General features: G+C 40.9%; 1 protein-coding gene across 6 annotated transcripts in view; it reads right to left on the bottom strand.

Annotated features, from left to right (window-relative positions):
- Positions 1 to 23865, bottom strand: part of pgghg (protein-glucosylgalactosylhydroxylysine glucosidase) — a 220310-nt gene extending 196445 nt beyond the window's left edge. For 3 of the 6 annotated variants that reach the window (XR_013933700.1, XR_013933701.1, XM_080436897.1), the window contains exons 1-11: positions 23547 to 23864; positions 23406 to 23448; positions 21287 to 21567; positions 19687 to 19903; positions 17201 to 17459; positions 12807 to 12983; positions 11775 to 11894; positions 5356 to 5487; positions 4064 to 4175; positions 2209 to 2281; positions 778 to 914 (exon numbers count right to left, since the gene is read on the bottom strand). Coding sequence is in view for 4 of the 6 variants with exons in the window: in XM_080436897.1 (XP_080293023.1) it covers positions 778 to 914; positions 2209 to 2281; positions 4064 to 4175; positions 5356 to 5487; positions 11775 to 11894; positions 12807 to 12983; positions 17201 to 17459; positions 19687 to 19903; positions 21287 to 21567; positions 23406 to 23446 (1549 nt within the window). In the remaining 2 variants the exon portion in view is untranslated. Of the gene's footprint in view, positions 1 to 777; positions 915 to 2208; positions 2282 to 4063; positions 4176 to 5355; positions 5488 to 11774; positions 11895 to 12806; positions 12984 to 17200; positions 17460 to 19686; positions 19904 to 21286; positions 21608 to 23405; positions 23449 to 23546 lie in introns of all 6 variants that reach the window. The other 3 variants (XM_080436898.1, XM_080436899.1, XM_080436900.1) reach the window with 3 other exon arrangements.
- Between the last annotated feature and the right edge of the window lie 484 nt (positions 23866 to 24349).

The raw sequence follows: 24349 nt of genomic DNA, 5'->3' as shown, positions 1-24349 counted from the left end.
ATATCTGAGATCAATTAGGGTTTTCTGAAAGATTGAATATGTATTCTATTGCTAGTTCGACCACTTCAAAATTCTCTTTTATCTTAAACTCAACTAATAACCAGAAAATAGGTAACTGATAACCAAAAACAATCTACAAGCTTCCAATGCGTTGTAAGCTTGTAGACGGCCTACTTTCAGTGCGTGACATTCTTCCATAGAAGACATGCTAATGCTATGCTGACTTCAATGGAATCCAAATGACTGATGAAAATCACTGAGAATGCTGCTGTTCCCAGGCCCACCCATAGCTACGTCCCTGTAACAGCATATTTCTGTACTAGGCCCACCCATAGCTACGTCCCTGGTACAGTATACCTCTGTACCAGGCCCACCCATAGCTACATCCCTGGTACAGTATGCTCCCAGGCCCACCCATAACTACGTCCCTGGTACAGTATGCTCCCAGGCCCACCCATAGCTACGTCCCTGGTACAGTATGCTCCCAGGCCCACCCATAACTACGTACCTGGTACAGTATGCTCCCAGGCCCACCCATAGCTACGTCCCTGGTACAGTATGCTCCCAGGCCCACCCATAGCTACGTCCCTGGTACAGTATACCTCTGTACCAGGCCCACCCATAGCTACGTCCCTGGTACAGTATACCTCTGTACCAGGCCCACCCATAGCTACGTCCCTGGTACAGTATACCTCTGTACCAGGCCCACCCATAGCTACGTCCCTGGTACAGTATGCTCCCAGGCCCACCCATAGCTACGTCCCTGGTACAGTATACCTCTGACATATCCGTCGAATTCAGGATGGAACTTGTTCTCCTCATCAAAGGGGATTTTCATCTTGTCCGCCACCTCCTGCCACTCCTTGGGTGCCGGGAACTGAATCAGCTCTGCCAACTCCACCGCAAACTGCAGACTGACGCACGCGCAGACAGACAGACAGACAGACAGACAGACAGACAGAGACAGACAGACAGACAGACAGACACCTGTTTATTATGAATGTATTTAGAGAATATCGACTCTGTCAGGTGGAAACCTCATAAGTCCAAAATTGTTACTTTTCAGGATTAAAAAAAAAAGAATGGAAAAGTAGTCAATGGACGAGCTCCAAACACGTCGCACTGACTTCGGCCTTGTGGATCTGCTACTTTGCTTTTGTGTGACGCTGTCGTATGACGAAGTAAGGCGTTCATTTACAGGGGAAAACAATATATATATATATATATATATATATATATATATATATATATATAATCTCTAAACAATATGGAGATAAGAGGTTTCTACCCGACAGCGACGTACAGGGCATCCATCATACCTCTGCGTGGCGACACCTCCCGTTGACAGCCCCCCCGTTCTTGAGACAGAAAAGTCCATTCTGATAAACTCGCCGATAAACTGCACCCCTACGGACGGCTTTGATCCACAAACATCCAGTCGTGTTATGAGCAGTGTTGATTTTGACAGCACATTTTTATGTAGTTTTAGTCATAGTATTTTGAATAAAATCCCATTTAGTTTTAGTCATATTTTAGTCATCTGAAATGTTCCAGTTTTTGTCTAGTTTTAGTCGACTAAGTATCATAAGATTCTAGTCGACTAAAACTACAGTTGATTTAGTCGACTAAAATGTATTTTGGCGGTGCCTTGATGGCGTCGCAATGGCTGATTTTACATTTGGTTACATGCTGAAAGTAGTCGATCTACAAGTTCACAACGCTGTCGTGTGAGCTTGTAGATCTACTATTTTCAAAGCACAACACCCGAGAGCAACCAAACATAAAACGACTCGTCTTTTAGTTCTACTGGATCTCTTCACCACTAGTTCCTCACTAACATTTTAGTCTAGTTTTTATTTGTTGACGAAATTGTCAATCTATTTAGTCTCAGTTTTAGTCGTCGTAGCTTAGTTTTTATTTAGTTTTCGTCAGTGAAAAAAAGGTAGACAAAATCAACACTGGTTATGAGCAAAATTCTGTCAATAAACTCTGGGAGGTTTAAAAGACAGAACCCGCACACTGAGCTATGGTAAAGACATGGCAAAAGATGTAAAATCAGATTGGACTTTTCTGTTCCATGAATGAGGCTGTCAATTGAGGGAATTGCAAAGGTAGAGTTTATGGATATACCCTCTAAGTTGCGTGCGGCGGCTGGGCTTAATGAATGAATGTTATTCGTGTTAATGTTATGAATACTCCTAGTAGTACCTGAGCTTGGCTACTGTGTTGGTGTACACAGAGTCGTTGACATTGTAGTAATACTCATCAGGTGGCATGACACCTGAATGGATAAATACATAAATAACAACCATCTATGCAGTACGGTTTCTTAAAAACGGGGTCCACTTAGGGGTCCAAATTGACGCTTGTGGGTTCTGTAACTCTGAGAGTGTACAAATGGAACCAAGTAGACCTGTATGCTCTCAGAGTGGAGAGAGGAGAAAAGACAGAAAAACAGGGAAACATATCGATAGAAAAAATAAAACATATCTACATGGCATCTACATAGCATAATCCAGCTGGTACCGTATGTATGTACATGAGGTTAGACATAAGGTGCATAAGGTTAGACACAAAGGTAGTAGCACTTCGGTAGGTCCACATAGCGGCAGGTACAGCGTACATGAGGTTAGACATCACGTTGAGGAAGAGTGTTGAGAGCATTTTACATGAGATAAAGAATATTGTCCACAAGGTTAACTTTCACAGGTAATATCCAAAGGAAAAGTAAAGTCTATGTCCAGCCTTGTGCCTCGTGTGTTCAGTGTGATGATAACGTCCCACGAAAGCTTTAAAAATGTACTAACACGTTTTATGTCGTAGAATAAAACATGAAAACCCCTTAAAAGGGATAGTTCACCCTCAAAATAACTTTTTGGAGACTTGAATTCATGGATATTTTTTTGTTTTTGTCGCATTCCTAAGCCTGACCGGCAGCGGTTCTGGTAGGAGACACAAAGAGTCTCTTGAGTCTCCTACCAGAACTATCTCTTTAAGCTTTTACAGCTTCCACCCTGGCCACCATCAGACTGCTGAACAAAGGGCCTTAGATGACAGCTGTGACATTCTAAAGTACTGTTTATCGTTATCGCAAGTGCTTGTCCTCTCGAGAAGAACTCTTTTCCTCCTAACGTATTGAAACATCGATGGACGTACAGTATTCTGTGTTGATTGACAGAATTTTTTTATTTAGTTTTAGTAATAGTCTTTTGAATCAAATTCCATTTAGTTTTAATCATATTTTAGTCATCTGAAATGGTTTAGTTTTAGTCTAGTTTTACTCGACTAAATCTACAGTTGATTTATTTTATTTAGTCGACTAAAATGTATTTTGGCGGTGCCTTGATGGCGTCGTACTGGCTGATTTTACACTTGGTTGCATGCTGTAAATAGCCGATCTACAAGCTCACAACACGTCGCGTGAGCTTGTAGATCTGCCATTTTCAGAGCACAACACCCGAGCGCAACCGAACATAAAGTGACTTGTCTTTTAGTTCTACTGGATCTCTTCTCCACTAGTCCCTCCCTGACATTTTAGTCTAGTTTGTATTTGTTTACGAAATGGTTTAGTTGTCGTCAGTTTTCGTCAGTGAAAAAAGGTAGTTGACAAAAATTTGTAGTTTTAGTCAACAAAATCAACACAGCTGTATTGGTACCTAGGATGTGGTAACGTTGTATTGAAACATTGATCATACAGTATTCTGTGGTAACGTTGTAGTATGATCTGTTGCTGGGGCTTATGACTGACTAAGAAATCCTAAAGTGATCAAAGTGAGTGCCGGTGATCTTTTCTAAGAAATGCTGTAGCTAGACATTGATAATGCAGTGTTCTGTCGGTACCGAGGATATGGTAGCGTTGTAGCTAAAGATTGATAATGCAGTGTTCTGTCGGTACCGAGGATGTGGTAACGTTGTAGCTAAACATTGATAATGCAGTAATTATGTCGGTACCGAGGATGTGGTAGCGTTGTAGCTAAACATTGATAATACAGTAATTATGTCTGTACCGAGGATGTGGTAACGTTGTAGCTAAACATTGATAATACAGTAATTCTGTCGGTACCGAGGATGTGGTAATGTTGGTCCTCCGGGCTCCAGGTTGCCTTGGAAACCCAGAAGTCTGCCACGCCCCAGATGACCTCGCTGCCCCGTCGATCGGTGAACATGGTCACATCCTGAGTGACCACACACACACACACACACACACACACACACACACACACACACACACACACACACACACACACACACACACACACACACACACACACACACACACACACACACACACACACACACACACACACACACACACACACACACACGAGTAAGAGTTAAAACGCGTAAGAGTTAAAACACTTCAAAGGGGTGTGTGCAAGAGAGAGTGTACAAATGGAACCAAATGGAACCCTACGGGTCCATTTGGTTCCATTTGTACACTCTCAGAGTTACACACCGGTAAGGGGCCATTTAAGGAACCCCCTCAAGGAACCATGAGGGTCGATGGACCACACTTGAGACCCACTGGTGTAGCAGAGTGTTTCCAGTGAGTCAACACCCTGACTCTGTTTGACCAGAATGGAACAGAGCCTTCATTGGTATCATTGGTATCAATGGAAGGAAGTAAGGAAGAGGCCCAGTTTCTTTACAATATGGCTGCTGTGCATAGAGCCTATTGCGGAATTGAATCAGGTAAATAAATCTGACGTATTATTATTATTAATAATAACTCGTGTCAGGTACAGGTAATGTTGGACGGTATTATTATTATTATTATTATTATTATTATCATCATTAATAATAAACATACTCGGGTCATGTATAGGTAATGTTGGACGGTATTGTTATTATTATTATTATTATTATTATTATTATCATTAATAATAAACATACTCGGGTCAGGTATAGGTAATGTTGGACGGTATTGTTATTATTATTATTATTATTATTATTATTATTATTATTATTATTATTATCATCATCATTAACTCATTCACTGCCTAGAACGACTAAAACGACTTTTGTCCTTTAAGCCTCCACTGCCAAGAACGACTAAAACGATTTTTAATTTTTTTTTTTTTTTCTTTCTTATTTATTTATTTAATTTTTTACCTAAAGACCAAGGAGATATGATTTGTTGAAGATCTAGACTCCCATCCACTTCCTTGTTAACTTAAAACTTAAACATTTTGTATCTTGGCTCCTGAGTACTTTTTTTTTTCTATGAAAAATCTCTGGCAGTTTGTCAAACGCAAAAATAAAAAAGTTCTGGCAGTGAATGAGTTAATAATAAACATACTCGGGTCAGGTATAGGTAATGTTGGAAGGTATTGTTATTATTTTTAATAAACATACTCGGGTCAGGTACAGGTAATGTTGGAAGGCCAGCGCCACGTCTCCGTTGATGTGAACTTCCTGTTGCCCATATATGTCCTCAGGACACACCTCTCTTCCTGACACAGCACTCTCCCATGGAAACTTCAGTCCCTGCACACATGAGACAAAAACAAAAACAATAGCCATGAATTGAAGTCTCCATGGGGTGACGTAATTATTTGGGTGAACTATCCCTTTAAACTTAGTTTCATTGTAAGTGCAAAACAGAACAAATGCTGCAGAAACACTTAATAATGACCTGATCTCATTGAGGTTATGTATACTGTATGTTACAGTAAATCAGTACATTTTAACGGTACCAGTAGTCCATGGGCCAGACTAGAAGTCAGGGACACGTAAGGTGGCAAAATCTCTTTGGCACCATTTTGTTTGTAGGGTCCATATAAGTACTTTGAAACATGATAGCCTTTTCAAATGAGTAGCTTTAATACTTTTTTAGGACATTATTTTTTTTGCCATTATCTCCCCACATTATCTGCACAGTAGTCCTGTACTCTGTCACAGACCCTGCGGTCCACAGACTTGGACCTCCTCACTGTCCCCAAGGCAAACAAGTGAACCTTCGGGGACAGAGCCTTCAGTGTGGCAGCCCCCAATAGGAATTTGCCATGCTCCAACACTGGACTCTTTTAAGGCTACCTTGAAAAGACACTTCTCTCAGGCTTATGGCTTATAGTTGTTTGTTGTTTTGTTTGTTTGTCTGTTAGTTGTTCATTGTTTTTGATGTAAAGCGTCCTTGGGTTTATGAAAGGCGCTATATAAATTCAAGCTATTATTATTATTATTGAAGTGAATGAAAGAGAGAAAATTCAATTTTTTTCCCCTCTGTATGACATGATCTGTTAAAAAAAAGTGGCACACTTTCTTCACTGATAACTGTGACTAAGCTACCACGTGGGAAAGGCTATCATGATCAAATATCATCTAGGGATATAGACCTATTCAAAATACAAAACTAGAATTTGCAAATGTTGCACTTGAGTGACCCCGCAAAAGTGAAAATGTATCACAACGTGAGGTGTTGTGAGCTTGTAGACAAGCCATTTGCTGAATGTTTGCTCCAGAATAGGCATGCTAGGGTTCATGTGTGGTTCATAAGGTTCATAAGTGAAAGAAAGAGATTGAATAATGTTTTTTTTCCCCTCTGTATGACATGCTCTATTCAAAAAAGGTTAGACGATTTTTTCATTCTTTGTATATGGTTGGTGTCATTGAAGGCTGATAACTGGGACTAAGCTACTACTTGGGAAGGGCTATCATGTTGAAATATTATCTGTGTCCCAGAAAGCTTTGGTCAAAAACAAGAGGAAGAACAATGTCAGCTTGTAAAACTTATTAGGTCAACATATTATTCCCACAATGTTACCAAAGCTGTCTCTATCAATTTATTCACAAAGATCAGATCACATTCCTTTTCTATTGTTGGATTCACATGGAACGGTTTGAATTGAAAAGGTTATTGTCTCCGCCAGTGTTACGCTCCAGCCTAGGGGAACCGAGACGCAACATAATGGTGTGGAAGACCGCCCTTCCCAGCTCCCAAGAACCTGTTCTGTTCAAAAAAAGTGGCAAGCTTTCTTCACTGATAACTGTGACTAAGCTACCACTTGGGAAAGACTATCATAAGGCTAAACATTAACATGTCCGACGTTGTATGAATGATCTACATGATTAAGGTTATTTAAAAGAAATGCGCTCTCCTCCTGGGTTCCCCCACCGTTCCCCCGTCTTGGAGAACTCAGCCCCTTGACTAAAGCTCATATCTATCTGTAAATTTAGAAAAGACTAGCAAACATTTTATAATGAATCCTGTATGTATTAACGTAATTCTTGTCAGTCTGCTGGTTGAGAGAGCAGCGGTCTTAATGTCAACAGGCACTCTTGCATAATATTAGAATGGGCTCTGTGGGAACAAAGAGCTCGGCCGGTGTGGTGTTTTAGATTCACACCTATAACAATAGACAGGATACTTAGAAATGTTATCTTGATTAACTCCACTGTAACAGACAACCACAGCTGAAATCCCCCAAATAGCAACCTTTTTAGTGACTTTTGGTCTCCTGATGTCATGAAACACTTTAACAGTTCCTGGGTTTATAATGTATTAATAAAGTAATGTTAGTCAATATTCTATAGCACAGGACCCGATACACGACATTTGCTCCAGAATAGGCATGCTTGGGTTCATGTGGTTAAACAAGTGAAAGAAAGAGATTGAATGATGTTTTTTTCCCCTCTGTATGACATGTTCTATTCAAAAAAGGTTAGACGATATTTTCATTCTTTGTATCGATGGTTGGTGTCATTGAAGGCTGATAACTGGGACTAAGCTACTACTTGGGAAGGGCTATCATGTTGAAATATTATCTAGGGATATAGACCTTTTCAAAATACCAAACTAGAATTTGCCACCTTGAGTGTCCCTGATTAGTGAAAATTCTGGCCTGGGCCCATGGACTACAGTACATTTCAACGGACTGGTGGGTCAGTAAATGTGAGAAAATGTGTCAGTACTGCTGTATGGGGCTGAGACATGGACCCTCACAGTGGAGTCAGTGCTGCTGTATGGAGCTGGGACATGGACCCTCACAGTGGAGTCAGTACTGCTGTATGGGGCTGAGACATGGACCCTCACAGTGGAGTCAGTACTGCTGTATGGGGCTGAGACATGGGCCCTCACAGTGTAGTCAGTACTGCTGTATGGGGCTGAGACATGGGCCCTCACAGTGTAGTCAGTACTGCTGTATGGGGCCGAGACATGGACCCTCACAGTGGAGTCAGTACTGCTGTATGGGGCCGAGACATGGACCCTCACAGTGGAGTCAGTACTGCTGTATGGGGCTGAGACATGGACCCTCACAGTGGAGTCAGTACTGCTGTATGAGGCTGAGACATGGACCCTCACAGTGGAGTCAGTACTGCTGTATGGGCTGAGACATGGACCCTCACAGTGGAGTCACTACTGCTGTATGGAGCTGAGACATGGACCCTCACAGTGGAGTCAGTGCTGCTGTATGGGGCTGAGACATGGACCCTCACAGTGGAGTCAGTACTGCTGTATGGGGCTGAGACATGGACCCTCACAGTGGAGTCAGTGCTGCTGTATGGGGCTGAGACATGGACCCTCACAGTGGAGTCAGTGCTGCTGTATGGGGCTGAGACATGGACCCTCACAGTGGAGTCAGTACTGCTGTATGGGGCCGAGACATGGACCCTCACAGTGGAGTCAGTACTGCTGTATGGGGCTGAGACATGGACCCTCACAGTGGAGTCAGTACTGCTGTATGGGGCTGAGACATGGACCCTCACAGTGGAGTCAGTGCTGCTGTATGGGGCCGAGACATGGACCCTCACAGTGGAGTCAGTACTGCTGTATGGGGCTGAGACATGGACCCTCACAGTGGAGTCAGTACTGCTGTATGGGGCTGAGACATGGACCCTCACAGTGGAGTTTTTACTTTTCGCAATTTTACTTGAAAATCATGTTTTATGATTGAGTTTATTGTCTGAATCTAAATCTACAGTTGATTTAGTCGACTAAAATGTGTTTCGGCAGGCCTTGATGAAGCCGTAATGCCTGAAAACAGCCGATCTACAAGCTCACAACGCAGCTTGTAGATCGGCTATTTTCAGAGTGCAACCAAGCATAAAATGTCTTGTCTTAGTTCTACTGGATCTCTTCTCCTCTTGTCCCTCACTAACATTTTAGTGTAGCTTTCATATGTATCTGAGAGACATGTTTTCACTTGAAACGTTGTCCTTTAAGATACAACCCAGGCACTGTAGGTCATTTCATGTTATCACAAGGAAAGATGAAATGACCTACCTGGGTCGCGAAAAAATGGCAACAAAAGTAATCAAAAAAAGTCAACCAAAGAACAAGTTTTCTATTCAGGATCTCCTCGGTGGTCAGTTAGTCCATGAGCCAGACAAGATTTAATTATCGAAAGAGTGGGCAAAACCATACCTATATTAAATTGTTTATAGGGTCATTATAAGTAAATAAATATATGATAACCTTTCCACAGTAGCAGCTTTTTCATATTTATCACACATTTTGTTATTTTCCCCATACGTCAGGTTAAAAAATTAACCAACCAACATTTAAAAAATAGTTATCATGATGAAACTTCCCCAGTTGATTACTTACATGAAGACAATGATTTATCGTATTACAAGTTTTCTGAAATTGTATTATAAATATGCAAATTAGGCATTAGGAAAATATGCCCAAATTTGCATAACTTTCCAGAATCAACATTGGAACATTGGACAAAGCCAGAGTCAACATTCTTATTTCATATTGTTAAGATGTTGGAGTCAAAGGTTTTTAACGAGGGAATATTCAATATCTGGCTCAATTTTGGGGTTCTGGCTCATGGACTAAATTCCTAATTTGCATATTTAAATATACAATTTCAGAAAACTTGTAATACGATAAATCATTGTCTTCATGTAAGTAATCAACTGGTGAAGTTTCGTTATGATAACTATTTTTTTAATTGTCATTTTTTCACCTGTCATGTATGTATGGGGAAAATAACAAAATGTGTGATAAATATGAAAAAGCTGCTCCTGTGGAACGGTTATCAGATATTTATTTACTTATATTGACCATATAAACAATTTAAAGGTTCTATGACATTCATTTTCACTTTTTTTATTTTTTATATTTTTTGGGGGGTTTTATGACCTCAATTACACCCAAAAAATCTGAACTTTGAACATTCAGTGGATTTTCTGTGGTCTGGGGTTCTCTGAATAATTAGGCTGAAAAGTAATCTGAGCTTGGCCCTTCGGCAGTGAGGTCACAGCCGATTAATCCCGCCCACTCTCCTCCTCGTCCCTCCCCTCCCCTATCCTTTCCTTTGTGGGGGGGGCGGGGGGGGGGGCGGAGCAGAGGCGATGATTGACAGGCAAAATCCCTCACCAGCGACACCCGCAGGCAAAGATTTATTTTTTTATTGCAGTTGAAAAGGCTTTAGAAATGTGAGAGAAAAACACCTGCCATGGATCAATGGAGTGGATGTTTTTGTTAAAACGTTCTATACACGTTTGAAGGATCATGACCAGGGGCGTCACTACCGTCACGCAGACAACGCGGTTGCGTTGGGGCCCATGACGTTAGGGGCACCTCCCCACCCCAAAAAAAAAAAAATATATATATATATTAAAAAAAAATTATGAATTAAAAAATAAACCTGGGTGTGCCCCTTAACATTGTTACAAAACCGTTGTTTATGTACCCGAAATCCGTCACAAACCCGCGAAAAAAGTATCTACAAGATCTACAAGCTCATATGAGCTTGTAGATCTGCTATTTTTGAAAAATTGTGAAAATGTGTGCAAATCTTTGAAGATATCTTAGATCAGCGAACATTTGTAACTCAAATCTTTGCTTCTACAAATGTCTTCTAAATCTGTTTTTTTTTAAATAACGTATGTTGCTATATATCAGAACCAAACATTTGAGTTAAAGATATATTCAAAATATATATTCAAAAATGTTAAATATAGATTCAAAGATTTGCACACATTTTCGCGATTTAAAAAACAATTGCAGATCTACACCGCGCTATGAGCTTGTAGATCTGCTATTTTTTGAATAGCCAAAGAAATAAAAAAAAATTATGGATAAAAAACTAAACCACAGACATCTCAAAACAAACTGGTCACTACTTGGCCTCCTCACACCCAGAACTCTAACCCTAACCCCTGCTCATTATGCTAGCGTGGGATGGCTCAGGGTAGAGGACAGAGTACAGCAACATGCAATGGATCTGGTCTACAAGATACGCAAGGAAACAGGGATAACCGTCTACCTGTCGGACTACTTCAATAGCATAAGAGACACACACAGGCACACCACCAGAGGGAGCTCCACTGATCTCACTGAACCCAGATTCGGCTCAAACACGGGGGCAAATTAATTCTACTGCTATGCCACCAAAACGTGGAATTTCCTACCAACACACATTTTGACACCAAACAAGCTTAACCCATTAAGACCTAGAACGCATCTGCGTCACTTTAGATTTCTTTGGCTATTCAAAAATAGCAGATATACAAGAACTTGTAGATCTGCTATTTTTTTTTTTTTTTTAAACAGTTAGGATTTAGAAAACATTTTTAAGAATCGCCTCAGGTCTTAATGGGTTAACACCAAAAAGGACCACCAACCCCACCCCCAAATATTTACAGTACATATACAATAATAAACAAGACATAATCAACACTAGTAGCAATGTAGGACTATACAATGGCAATGTAGCGATGAACATATATTATTAGTTTTTGTCAGTGGAAAAAAAGGTCGTCGACAAACATTCTTTTGTCGTAGTTTCAGTGTCTAAATGAACAGTGAGGTGGAGGTGTACCTTGTGTCCTTGCCTCTGGGCGTTGTCTCTGGCTCCATCGATGGTGCTCACCCTGTAGTCCAGCACAGCCTGGGCCAGCTGGGGGTAGAAGAGGGCGATGCCAGGGTACATCCATATGTCCTGGAACACAGTTATTACAGTTAACTAAACAGCTGGGGGTAGAAGAGGGCGATTCCAGGGTACATCCATATGTCCTGGAACAAAGCTAGTATAGTAGCTTTGTTAAAGCAGTGGCGTCTTTGGACACAAATAACATGGCAGCCAACGTCTTTGACTTCATTACCCAAGAGTCTCTGCAAGCATGTACGGCGAGGACGCGCCGTGATTGGCTAGTCTTCACTTTGACTGGCAGTTCTGTCTTGGTGCCACTGCCTTGGCAAATGCCAGGATGAGACTCATTGTCTCCCCTATACATATGATACAGTGGAGCCCCTAGCAGGGACCCCCCTGAGTCTATACATAGTAATACAGTAAAGCCCCTACATATAGACCTGAGTCTATACATTTATGGAAGTGATGATTGTTATTGCTTAAACATGTAACCTTATAAATGTATGGGACATTATAATAGAGTTGTTAAAAAGTTACATAGTGCTGCTTTAACTAAAACGTGTGAACTTACTGAATTGAAAAATCTATACATTTAAAAGGTAGTGTTAGATTTATTTTGCATCCTGTATGAGTTTCTCTCTCCTGATTGCATAAAAGTTGTATCCTGACCCAAACATGTATTTTCTGTTTACTTAAAAAGCTGGAGAGACGGGGAGACTCCCGTTACTGAACCAACACTCTATAGCAATGATTACTATCACATTATAGAGATATTTAACACTTATTTTAACAGAATAAAAGTATAATTTAGAGCACTTCTTTTTTTTAGAAAGGTTGAGAATCAGTGACTTAGGCGTCAGACAGACAGACAGACAGACAGACAGACAGACAGACAGACAGACAGACAGGCAGACAGGCAGACAGACAGACCTGGTCCCAGAAGACAGACAGACAGACAGACAGACAGACAGGCAGTCCTACCTGGTCCCAGAACACGTGTCCCCAGTAGTCCTGTCCGTCTCCGCCGTTGGACAAACCCCCAGGACTGACCCCTCCGAACGCCCCCGAGGCCTGGTGCAGCGAGGGGAACGCACTCAGCAGGTAGAACATACAGCCAATCAGAGCTCTGTTGAAGGTAGCCGAGCCCTTCACCTCCACCTAGACAGACAGACAGACAGACAGACAGACAGACAGACAGACAGACAGACAATCAGCGCTCAGTTGAAGCTGCTGGAGCCAGACGGAGTGACAGCTCCACCTAGATATTACTTCACAGAAATTGTGTGCAGTTAAAAAGCTTTCATATCTGTGCAAATAGGACAAGATATGTCAATCTATTTTAGGTATACAGAAAACAGTGTTGATTTCGTCGACTAAAACTATGACGAAAAATGTTCGTCAACTACCTTTTTTTACTGACAAATAAATAAATAAATAAAAACTAAATAAAAACTAAGCTACGATGACTAAAACTAAGACAAAATATATTGACAATTTCGTCAACAAATAAAAACTAGACTAAAATGTTAGTGAGGGATCTAGTGGAGAAGAGATCCAGTAGAACTAAAAGACAAGTCAATTTATGTCTGGTTGCGCTCAGGTGTTGCGCTCTGAAAATAGCAGATCTACAAGCTCACAACGCATCGCGCTGCGACGCGTTGTGAGCTTGTAGATCGGCTATTTTCAGCATGCAACCAAGTGTAAAATCTGCCATTACGGCGCCATCAAGGCACCACCAAAATATAATTTTAGTCGACTAAATCAACTGTATATTTAGTCGACTATAACTAGACTAAAACTAAACCATTTCAGATTAATAAAATGTGACTAAAACTACATTTTATTCAAAAGACTATGACTAAACTAAATCAACACTGTACACAGTATACACCAATATATTGGCTGCGGCCGACTGATGCTTACCTATTCATTCGGATACTACATAAAACTAGACGCGTCGCAATTCAGGGCAATTGCAGAGTGTGGTTGCGCCGACGCGAGTCGCGGGTCGCTGCCACCGGGACTCGAGGAATACGCTGGGAGGAATACCGTCGGAGGCTGTGCCAATTACATTGTCACATAACTCCTGAGATCACTTGCGTTTCATTTTGAGAGGATTGGTCCCCCCAACATATGGTTTTTGCATCAAAAGGTTACATTTTGAGCATTTGTGGCGCCCCCTATGGAAAATCTATCCTGACGCGGCCTATATGGGGAGTTGCGTCATGACCCAAGGAATCTAGGGAAAAACATACATTTTGATTTTACGACCTACGGTTTAAGAGTTATAGGCCAAAACGTAAAGGGGGCTGTTATAGCGCCACCATGTGGCCGATTAGTGTAATTATTTTTTTAATAATTTTGGACTAAATTATGAACCTCCCCTAACTCTAGCTCTCACGGTTTCTGAGAAAAAAATACTTGAATTTGAGTTTTTTCACTTTCTCATTAAAGTGGATGGGGAAATTTAATGCACTAATAAATCAATATCAATTAAACTATGCACCCAATCTCTTAGCAAAATACAAGCACACGATTCCCGGTGAGGCCGGTCATTTTGGCATATGGCACTAAATTGGGAAAAATAAACTGTGGGAGGAGTTACGATTGGAAATAAAGTTTATCTATACGTATTAATAACTAGACGCGTCGCAATTCAGGGCAATTGCAAAGTGTGGTTGCGCCGACGCCGGTCGCAGGTTGCCGCCGCCCGGACTTGAGGAATATGCTTGGAGGAATACCATCGGAGGCCGCGTGACGTGCCATTAGAATTTGGTGCTGATTGGATCCAGTGTTCGTGATACATGGCGTTTTGATTTGAAGAAATAGGCCCCTCCCACTAAAATAAATAAGCCCCTCCCACAAATGTAGCGGGCCAATGACATCGTCATGTCACTCCTGAGATCACCTGCTTTTCAATTTGAGAGGAGTGATCCCCCCAAAAATCATGTTTTTGCATCAAACGGTTACGTTTTGCACAGTTGTGGCGCCCCCTATGGGTCAAAGTGGAAATGCTTTTGGGGATTCGTTGAGTAAACCACCCTCGACATGTGATTCAAATTTGGGATTGACTGGACGTTTTGTTTGTGATTTTTGGCTTTTTTTGTAAAACGGGCCCCTTCCTCTAACTTTGGAAGCCATTTACGGACGAACGGTAATGACTATAAAAATTCCACTTGGAGGTGTTTATCGCATGGGTCCAGAGATCATGTGTACCGATTTTTGTGAGATTTGGAAAAAAAATTTAGGAAAAGGTGCAAAAAGTGTGTTTTGAATAAAATTCAAAATGGCGGAAAATCTATCCTGACGCAAATGGGCGTGGCCTATATGGGGAGATGCGTCGTGACCCAAGGAATCTAGGTGAAAAGAAATTTAGATTTTACGACCTACGGTTCAAGAGTTATAGGCCAAAACGTAAAGGGGGCTGTTATAGCGCCACCATCAGGCCGATTGGTGTAATTATTTTTTAAATAATTTTGCACTAAATTATGAACCTCCCCTCCAAATCTGGTAACTGTAGCTCCTACAGTTTCTGAGAAAGAAATACTTGAATTTGAGTTTTTTCACTTTTCCATTAAAGTGGATGGGGAAATTTAATGCACTAATAAATCAATATCAATAAAACTATGCAACCAATCTCTTAGCAAAATGATAGCACACGATTCCCGGTGAGGCCGGTCATTTTGATATATGGCACTAAATTGGGAAAAATAAACTGTGGGAGGAGTAGCGCGGCAAAGTGTTGTTTATCTATAAATAAATAAAGACCATCCAGTACTATAGTCTGGTTGCCCTGTTAGGGCAACCACACTAATAAAGCGCGAAGATAACTATAGTCAGGGCAACCACACTAATAAATCTATCCAGCAGGCCTGAAAGCATTGGAATCAACACCAATATCATTCTGATTGACCCGCTACACACATTTATATGAAACATACAAGGATAAGAAGGAAGTCCGCACACTGTTCTCAAGCTCAAAAAATAATAATATTTATATCAATCAATATATATCAATATTTGCCTGATGAAGACCTAGAAGGTCGAAACGTTATATAAATAAAAAGTAATTTTGTTTGGAGCTTGAGAACAGTGTGCAGACTTTCTTCTTCTTATCCTTGACTGATTGATTGATTGATGTACTTTATTTAGTAAGACATGAGAACATCAGTACATGGAAGTACAAATTCACAATACAAGGTCTACTAAACTGGGAGACTCATTAAGCACTGAGCTTGTTTAAGATGAGATCCCCATGCACACAAATCATGACTCTTCCCTTGATGTCCAGCACCTAGCTGGTCTAAATGCAGGCATGGGATGTGCACACAATTCTCTCTATGAAACATACACACACATTCCTTCCCAAATATAGATGTTATCCGGCTGCAACCACACTATGTAGAGTATATACTATATAAATACACTTTACATATTGTAATATAGTTTTATTTACCACTCACCTGGCTGTCCAGGTTTTATATTGTAATATATATATATATATATATATAGTTTTAGTGACCACTCACCAGTGGTGGAAGAAGTACTCAGAGACTTTACTTACGTAAAAGTAGCAATACCACATTATAAAAATACTCTGTTACAAGTCAAAGGCCTGTGTTCAAAATGTTACTTGAGTAAAAGTACAAAAGTATTGGCATCAAAATATACTTAAAGTACCAAAAGTAAAAGTGCTAATGTTTGAAAAGAGCAGATCTACAAGCTCACAACACATCGCATCGCGATGAGTTGTGAGCTTGTAGATCGGCTATTTTCTAATAGCTTATGCAAATGTATAGGGCTAAAGTGGTTAATGTATGTTTTATAATACAGTAATTTATATAATATAGTGATTTATATCTATAGTAACTAAACAAGTAAGACGCGCGAACGCTGGAAGCGAACGCAGCTCGAAAATATTGTGTATTTATTGACTTGTAATCCGTGTTATTTCACCGTGATGGGGAGAGAACATTGACTCTGTGTGTGTGTGAGCGTGCGTGTGTGTGTGTGTGTGTGTGTGTTTTGCAGGTTGTTGTGCATTTTAATCAGAGCATTGTCTAAATTCCTGCACTCTGGCGCCCTCTGGGGGCCAGAGTGTGTGACACAGAGACTGTCACACACACACACACAACCCGAGCACGGTTACATAGTAAGCTCCACTTGGTCGGAGGCGCGGCTTCGCCGTGCCTCCTTCCGCGTTCGCAATAATTCAAATAAATGTAGTGGAGTAAAAGTACAATATTTGCCTCTGAGATGTAGTGGAGTAGGAGTAAAAATATTGCAAATTGGAAATACTCTAGTAAAGTCAAAAGTGACTCAAAATTGTACTTTAAAGTACATGTACTTAGTTACTTTCCACCACCGCCACTCACCTGGCTGTCGAGCCACATCTCGCTCCAGGCTTGCTGGTGGGAGGGCCGCAGGCTCCCGACGGCCATCAGCTCCAAACCCTCGTCGTAGCTGCTCTGCGTCGCCTCGGCGCTGTCGCCCACCGCCAGGATGAAGCCCCAGCGGGACTGGCTCTGGTCGGGGAGCAACGCCACGCTGTCCGGCACCGGCGTCCAGATGAGATGAACCGAGCTGACCGAGCCCCCCGCCACCTCGGGCGCCTTGGTCTGTCCGTGGAGGTGTCTGTGTGTGGGAGCAAGGTGATTTTGACAGCAAATTTAGATTTAGTTTTAGTCATATTTTAGTCATCTGAAATGTTTTGGTTTGTCGTCTGGTTTTAGTCGACTAAATATCATAAGTCGTAATGGCAGATTTTACACTCGGTTGCATGCTGAAAATATCCGATCTACAAGCTCACGACGCGTTGTGAGCTTATAGATCTGCTATTTTCAGAGTGGAAGTGGAGAGGAGTTTTTATTTCGTTTTCGTCAGTGAAAAAAGGTAGTCGACCAACATTTTTCGTCAGTTTTTGTCGACGAAATCAACACTGGTGAACAAACAGTACAAGACTTGTATTGCACTTCACTTGACGACCATGCGGTCACTTATGCAAAAGGTTAAAACGTAATTTAGATACGGTAGCATGTTTTGTAGACAGATGCCAGGTGCATTTTGTTGACCTGACATCCTATTAGTTTGTATAGTTTCAATGTACAGATAATAAATGTTCTAATAGTATATCGTTTAGACTGATGCTATAGGTTCTTGGTATGATCCTAGACTACTGAGGCTACAGTACACTGTCTCTCTGCATGTGATGTATTACCTTGTGTTTGCCTTGCTTACTGTAAATCGCTCTGGAAAAAGAGCATCTGCTAAATGCCTTCTGGCTCCCAAACGGTGGAACAAACTCCCCATTGCAGTTAGAACTGCAGACTCTTCCGCCGTAATCTGAAGACTCACCTCTTCAGACTCCGTCTCAGCCCGTAGCACTAGACCTAGCCGTGACGACCTTGCATGCTTATGCTTAAATGTAACTTAGAAAGCATGTTATGTAGACAGATGCCAGGTCATTTGTAGACCTGGCATCCTATAGTGTGTATAGTTTCAATGTACAGATTATAGATTTGTTTGCCTATGATCCTAGATTACTATCTCTATGCATTTGATGTAGTACCTCTATTTTCCTTGCTTACTGTGAATCGCTCTGGGTTAATGCCTACATTTTAAATTGTAACAAACGTGTTAATAAAGTATTCAATCAATCAATCAATGTAAATAACAACACCACAGAATTGTACCTGTGTTATGGGATGTAACAATACAAATCTTGAATCTTGGATCTTGACAAATCAAACTAAATTGAGAACGAACAGAAACATTCAGCATCTGTAGTTGTAAACAATGCATTACGCAAACATTGTATTAAATAATGCATTATGAAAATATTATATTAAACATGCATTATGCAAACATTATATTAAACAATGCATTATGCAAACATTATATTGAACCAGACATTATTCAGTGATGTGTTTAGAGCATAATATTGTCACTGTTGGGCAGAAACCTAGTCTAAGTGATGACATATGTAATGCATGTTTATGTTCCTTCATAAATGTATTTCCTATTTTTTTTTATTTTGAACTTTGACGTATGACGCTGTCACGCAGAATGAGCGAAAATAGCTGATCTGCTATAGAGTACAGAAGTCCTGACTTCACTCGTCCATCCCCTGGGTCGTAAAGTAATTTCTCTATGGAGAATAACATTGGGTCATTCTCCCTCATATAAGAATTGTGGTCCTTTATTATTAAAGGACCACAATTAGCTTTTTCTCAACGTCAGTTGATGCTTCATATCCATAAGAGTCAAACCGCCGTTTATTTTATTTATTGTTTATTTTTGGAACACAGTTCTTATTTGACACGATATTAAACACATCTATGGGAATTCAGAACGGGGGGGGGGGGGGAACGCGACCCAGGTAGGATGTATAAATTACGTCAGACTTCGGTGCTCTATTTGATCTATTTTAGCCAGCTTGAAAGTGGTTAAGTGGCTATAGTGGCTGATGGAGACCCCCCGATAAATGGATCAGCCAGCAGGCTATGACTGGGAGATACTAGAAATCTGTATGACGCGCTGATGATGATGTGAATATGCCAATTATCTATTTCAGTGCACAAATACAATAAAAACCCTTTTAGCTCCAACAGTGTGGGTTTAAATATTGAACAAATGAAAAGTGTCAACAAAAAATTGTGACGAAATAATAACTAAAGGTTTTGGACATACAAGGTTTCCCCCCGACAGCGACCAGAACGTTCACGATAACGTTCACAATAACGTTCACGATAAAGTTCATAATAACGTTCACAATAACGCTCACAATAACGCTCATAATAACATTCGCAATAACGTTCACAGTAACGTTCATAATAACGTTCACATTAACGTCAGCCTTTACCTTCCACCTTTGTAATCCGGAGCCTTGTGGAAGTGGATGTCTCTGCTGTGAGGGTTGAAGGAGCTGACCAGGTTGACGGTCACGGCGTCCTCTGGTGGCGAGGCGGCGTGACGCACCAGCAACACCTCCATCACCAGCAGGTGGGAGTAGTGCCGGTGAGCATAGAAGGACTGTGTGGCCGTGAGGCTGGCCGTGCGGAGAGTGTGAGTGAAGATACCTGTGTGTGTGTGTGTGTGGGAACAAGGAGAGAGTGAGTGAACATACCTCTGTGCTGGAACAAGTGTGATCGGTGTAGATATGTGTACAGATGTAGATCGGCTATTTGAACTGTATTTAAATGTTTTTCAAAACTATAAAGTTTAGGCATAAGGGGCAAGTCGAATACAAGAACGCTCGCCCCAAAACACACTCGCCCCGGGTCAAATCCGGCGACCTCGGAAGGGTCGCCACCAGGTATTCCTAAACGTAACCTCAGTAAAACTATGCCTAAAACTAACCTTATTCCTAAACGTAACCTCAGTAAAACTATGCCTAAAACTTAACCTTATTCCTAAACGTAACCTCAGTAAAACTATGCCTAAAACTAACCTTATTCCTAAACGTAACCTCAGTAAAACTATGCCTAAACCTAACCTTATTCCTAAACGTAACCTCAGTAAAACTATGCCTAAACTTAACTTTATTCCTAAACGTAACCTCAGTAAAACTATGCCCAATACTAACCTTATTCCTAAACGTAACCTCAGTAAAACTAGGCCTAAACCTAACCTTATTCCTAAACGTAACCTCAGTAAAACTAGGCCTAAACCTAACCTTATTCCTAAACGTAACCTCAGTAAAACTATACCTAATCTCTCAAGAACAGTTTCTGCTCTCCGCTTGAATCTGTCGGGGGGGTTCGTCATATCGCGTACGCACTGGCCTGCAAGTGGGCGTGCCTTCAGATCAGGAAGCAGGCCGCGCTTTACCCAAACAAATGTAGTGGGCGGGACTTACGTGTGTACCGATCCTTCCCCGCTAGAAACAAACCGAAACTCATTTTACAATAGCGTCCTCGGAGCAGACAAAACCACGGAAAGATATTCACATCTTAACTTGCTCTTTCATCATAGAAACAAGTGGGCTTATAACCAAAACGATCCATGTTCTCTGGGAGAAGTGGTGTTAGGGTTCCGTGTAGAAATATTGTTAGTGGGAATGAAAACATAGTCGCACCACCGGAAGTGAAAGGCCGAAGGCAGACCAAAACCCCGGTTTCCTTGCGCATGGGTGCTCCATTTTGCTCCCCCCAGAGCTAAGTGAAAGAGTTAAAAACAGCAGAGGGCGCTGTTTTTCCTTTTTTATTTGGCGATGGGTTTCCAGATTGAACTATACCTAACCCTCACCTTATTCCTAAACGTTCCTTAATGGAAGATGCTTCTGAACATAATCTGCTAGTTTAACCACTTAAAATGCTCCAATCTTAAAATAATAACTGAAAATAGACAATCTACAAGCTCTCAATGCGAGCTTGTAGATTTGTCGTCTTCCACGGGATCCAAAGAACTGAAATAATTTGTGGCGACTGAACTTTTATCCATGCAAGAGGTGTGATAACTACCTGTGCGAGTGTCCAGGCTGTAGGCGTGTTCGGCCTCTCCCTCCGTCTCCAGGGCCACGGCGAGGGGGCAGGGCACGTCCGCTCGGTGGCAGTGCCCGCCCTGGCCGTTGTAGAGCCCCCCCGTGTGCATGATGGGGTGGTACACCCTCCAGCCCAGCAGGCCGTTGGCCAGCGGGGGCAGGAAGCGCGGGTCGGGGGGCAGTGAGTCGGAGGTGAAGACGTAGGGGTCTTCTTCCGCCTGGGTCTCCATGAGGGGTGGAGGAGGTGGGAGACGGTGTCCACTTAGTGAGAGATGATGACAGGTGTGTAAAGATGAGATATCTGCAAACATAGGAGGTGAATGTGTTTGGAGGTTCCGTCCCCGCACGGCTATTTCTTAATAGCACTGCGTTTTGAAATGTCACAGAATGCAGGAGGCAGCAGGGTGTTGCATTATTGGAAACGAGCGCTTCCAAACTCCAACACTCTAGAAAAATACCTGCACAGAAAGTATTGACAGAAAGTAGCTCATAACATGTCTATGGTGGATTTTTATGAAACAAAAACTTGACCGATACAAATAGGATAATCCAAGCTTTCCGTACAGCTGCAACGTTGGTGAGTTTAACGTTATTTAATACAATCAGATAGGACTTTTCTGTTTGGATGGAAGGGTTGGTACTGCAACTCTAGATGCCTGATATTAAAAAAAGAGTAGTTCACCCAATAAATGTCTTGTACTTTCTATCAATTACACACCCAATGAAGCATTGCATTTTTTTTGTCTTTGTCGAATTCCTAAGCCAATCATTTGATACCGCCTGTCTCTCCGGCAGGTTTTTGGGGTGAACTACTCCTATAAAAATAGCATCTACGAGTTGCTTTCTGGCTGTGTGAGTTATATCTCCTGTTTGGATGAAATTGATGTCTGTTTATCATAATAGGTGGAGAAGATGGGGAGACCCAGAAGATGGGGAGACCCAGAAGATGGGGAGACCCAGCCTGTTACTGAACAAACACTTATCTGTCAAGGCTATAGCAATCATTACTATATCACAATACAGACCTTTAAACGTTTTAACAAACAAAACTACACAAAATTCACAATAGCAACTTTTACTTTGAATAACATTACTGTAAATATGTACTGTGTTTACTGTACATATATATATATATATATATATATATATATATATATATATATATATATATATATATATATAATTTATAACTGTTTATATGATGTTTTGCATAGTATTGAATATGTGTCCATCATAAAATGTTTCGATGAATTGAGTACAAAGGACCCCAATGGAAACAAGCCATAGTCTTGCTTTCTTGGGTTTAAAATCCTCTTAGCAGACCTGGTATTGAAATGTACTTTCCTGTGCTATTTGTAATAAAGTATTCAATCAATCAATCAAAAATAAAGCCATGTTAAGAGTTTCTGGGGTCATTTGTACACCGTGTACTTTGATCATCTCTGTTGTCACAAGACATTTCAGCACAGATCATCATGCAGACTTTGAAGATACCAAGATTATAAAATAATGATAATAAAAAAATCCGCTCACACTCACCCAGTGGTGGAAAGTAACTAAGTACATTTACTCAATTAATGTAGGCCTACAGGTGCAATTTTGAGGTATTTTCACTTTACTGGAGTATTTCCAATGTTCAGTACTTTTACTTCTACTCCACTACATCTCAGAGGCAAATATTATACTTTTACTCCACTGCAATGATTTGAAAACTTTAGTTACTAGTTACTTTGCAGATTTTTATTATTATTACACAACATTAACCACTTCAGCTCTAGATACATTTCAGCCATTTGAAAATAGCAGATATACAAGCTCACAATGCATCGCAGTGCTTTGCATTGTGAGCTTGTAGATCTGCTATTTTCAAAAGATTTCAATGCATTTTATACATTTGAAAACTTTGTGAGATGGGACATTCTGCATAGCCTATCGAGTACTTTCTACTTTTGGCACTTTAAGTACATTTAGATACCAATACTTTTACTCAAGTACAATTTGAATTGACTTTTACTTGTAACAGAGTATTTATGCACATTTATGCAGTATTGATACTTTTAATTAAGTAAACAAATGTAGTACTTTTTCCATGCACTCACCACGACACAGAGATCTGCAGAACGAGGAGAAGATATCTCATCTCTGAAACGAAAAACAAACAAACAGTCAAACAACAAACACATAAAACCATGAGATTAATGATGCAGATGCGCTTTGTTTTAAAACTTCTTATTTTTTACCGTAATTGCGGCGCAGCTCAAATCTCTAAAAGCGACCCTTATAAAAAAAAGTCCTTTGACCACAAAACCACAGAAAAGTGCAGGAATCCAAATAATAAGATCAAATGAGTTATACAATGTTGTTGTGAATTAAACACATCAGACCTACAGCCCATTGCTATCCGATCTGCTGTGGTTAGATCTCAAATCAAAAGCAAAATGAACTTTTAAAAAAAGTTTAAAAGTCTCGAAACTCCGATCTGAAGCCTCTCTCTCTCTCTTTTTTTCTCTCTTCTCCTCCTCCTTCTTCACTCGTTGTGTTTGATCTGAAACGGGTCGCTACTTGCCAAAAAAAGAAGCAGATCTATAAGCTATCGATTGCGACGCGTCGATAGCTTGTAGATCTGTTTATTTTGTTTTGCTCCGCTCTCTAGCCTGAGAGAAGAAGAGGCGTTACCGTAACACCTATAGACTGGGATCAAGTTGCTTTGCGTTTGCTGATCCGGTCTGGGTCTGTACCGGATACGGAAACGATGCTTTAATGTGTGCGTGCGTGTAAATGACCGGATACAGTAGGCGGGCTCTAGACCGGATCACACTGGTCGATTCTCAATAGAAACCAGGCTTCCCACAGGTGCTGCGGAAAGCCTGGTGAAGCAAGGCTACCAAACACCCAGTGGTGGGAAAAGTACTCAAATTCTTTACTTAAGTAAAAGTATCAATACTGCAATCTAGAAGTAGTGGGCGAAGTACTCTGTTACAAGTACAAGTCCGGAATTCAAAATGTACTTGAGTAAAAGTACAAAAGTATTGGTATCAAAATA

The sequence above is a fragment of the Gymnoscopelus braueri genome (genome assembly GCF_963280865.1).
Source record: "Gymnoscopelus braueri genome assembly, chromosome: 9".
Classification (NCBI taxonomy): domain Eukaryota; kingdom Metazoa; phylum Chordata; class Actinopteri; order Myctophiformes; family Myctophidae; genus Gymnoscopelus; species Gymnoscopelus braueri.
The sequence above is the reverse complement of the archived record's forward strand: the minus strand, read 5'-3'. Positions and strand labels throughout refer to the sequence as shown.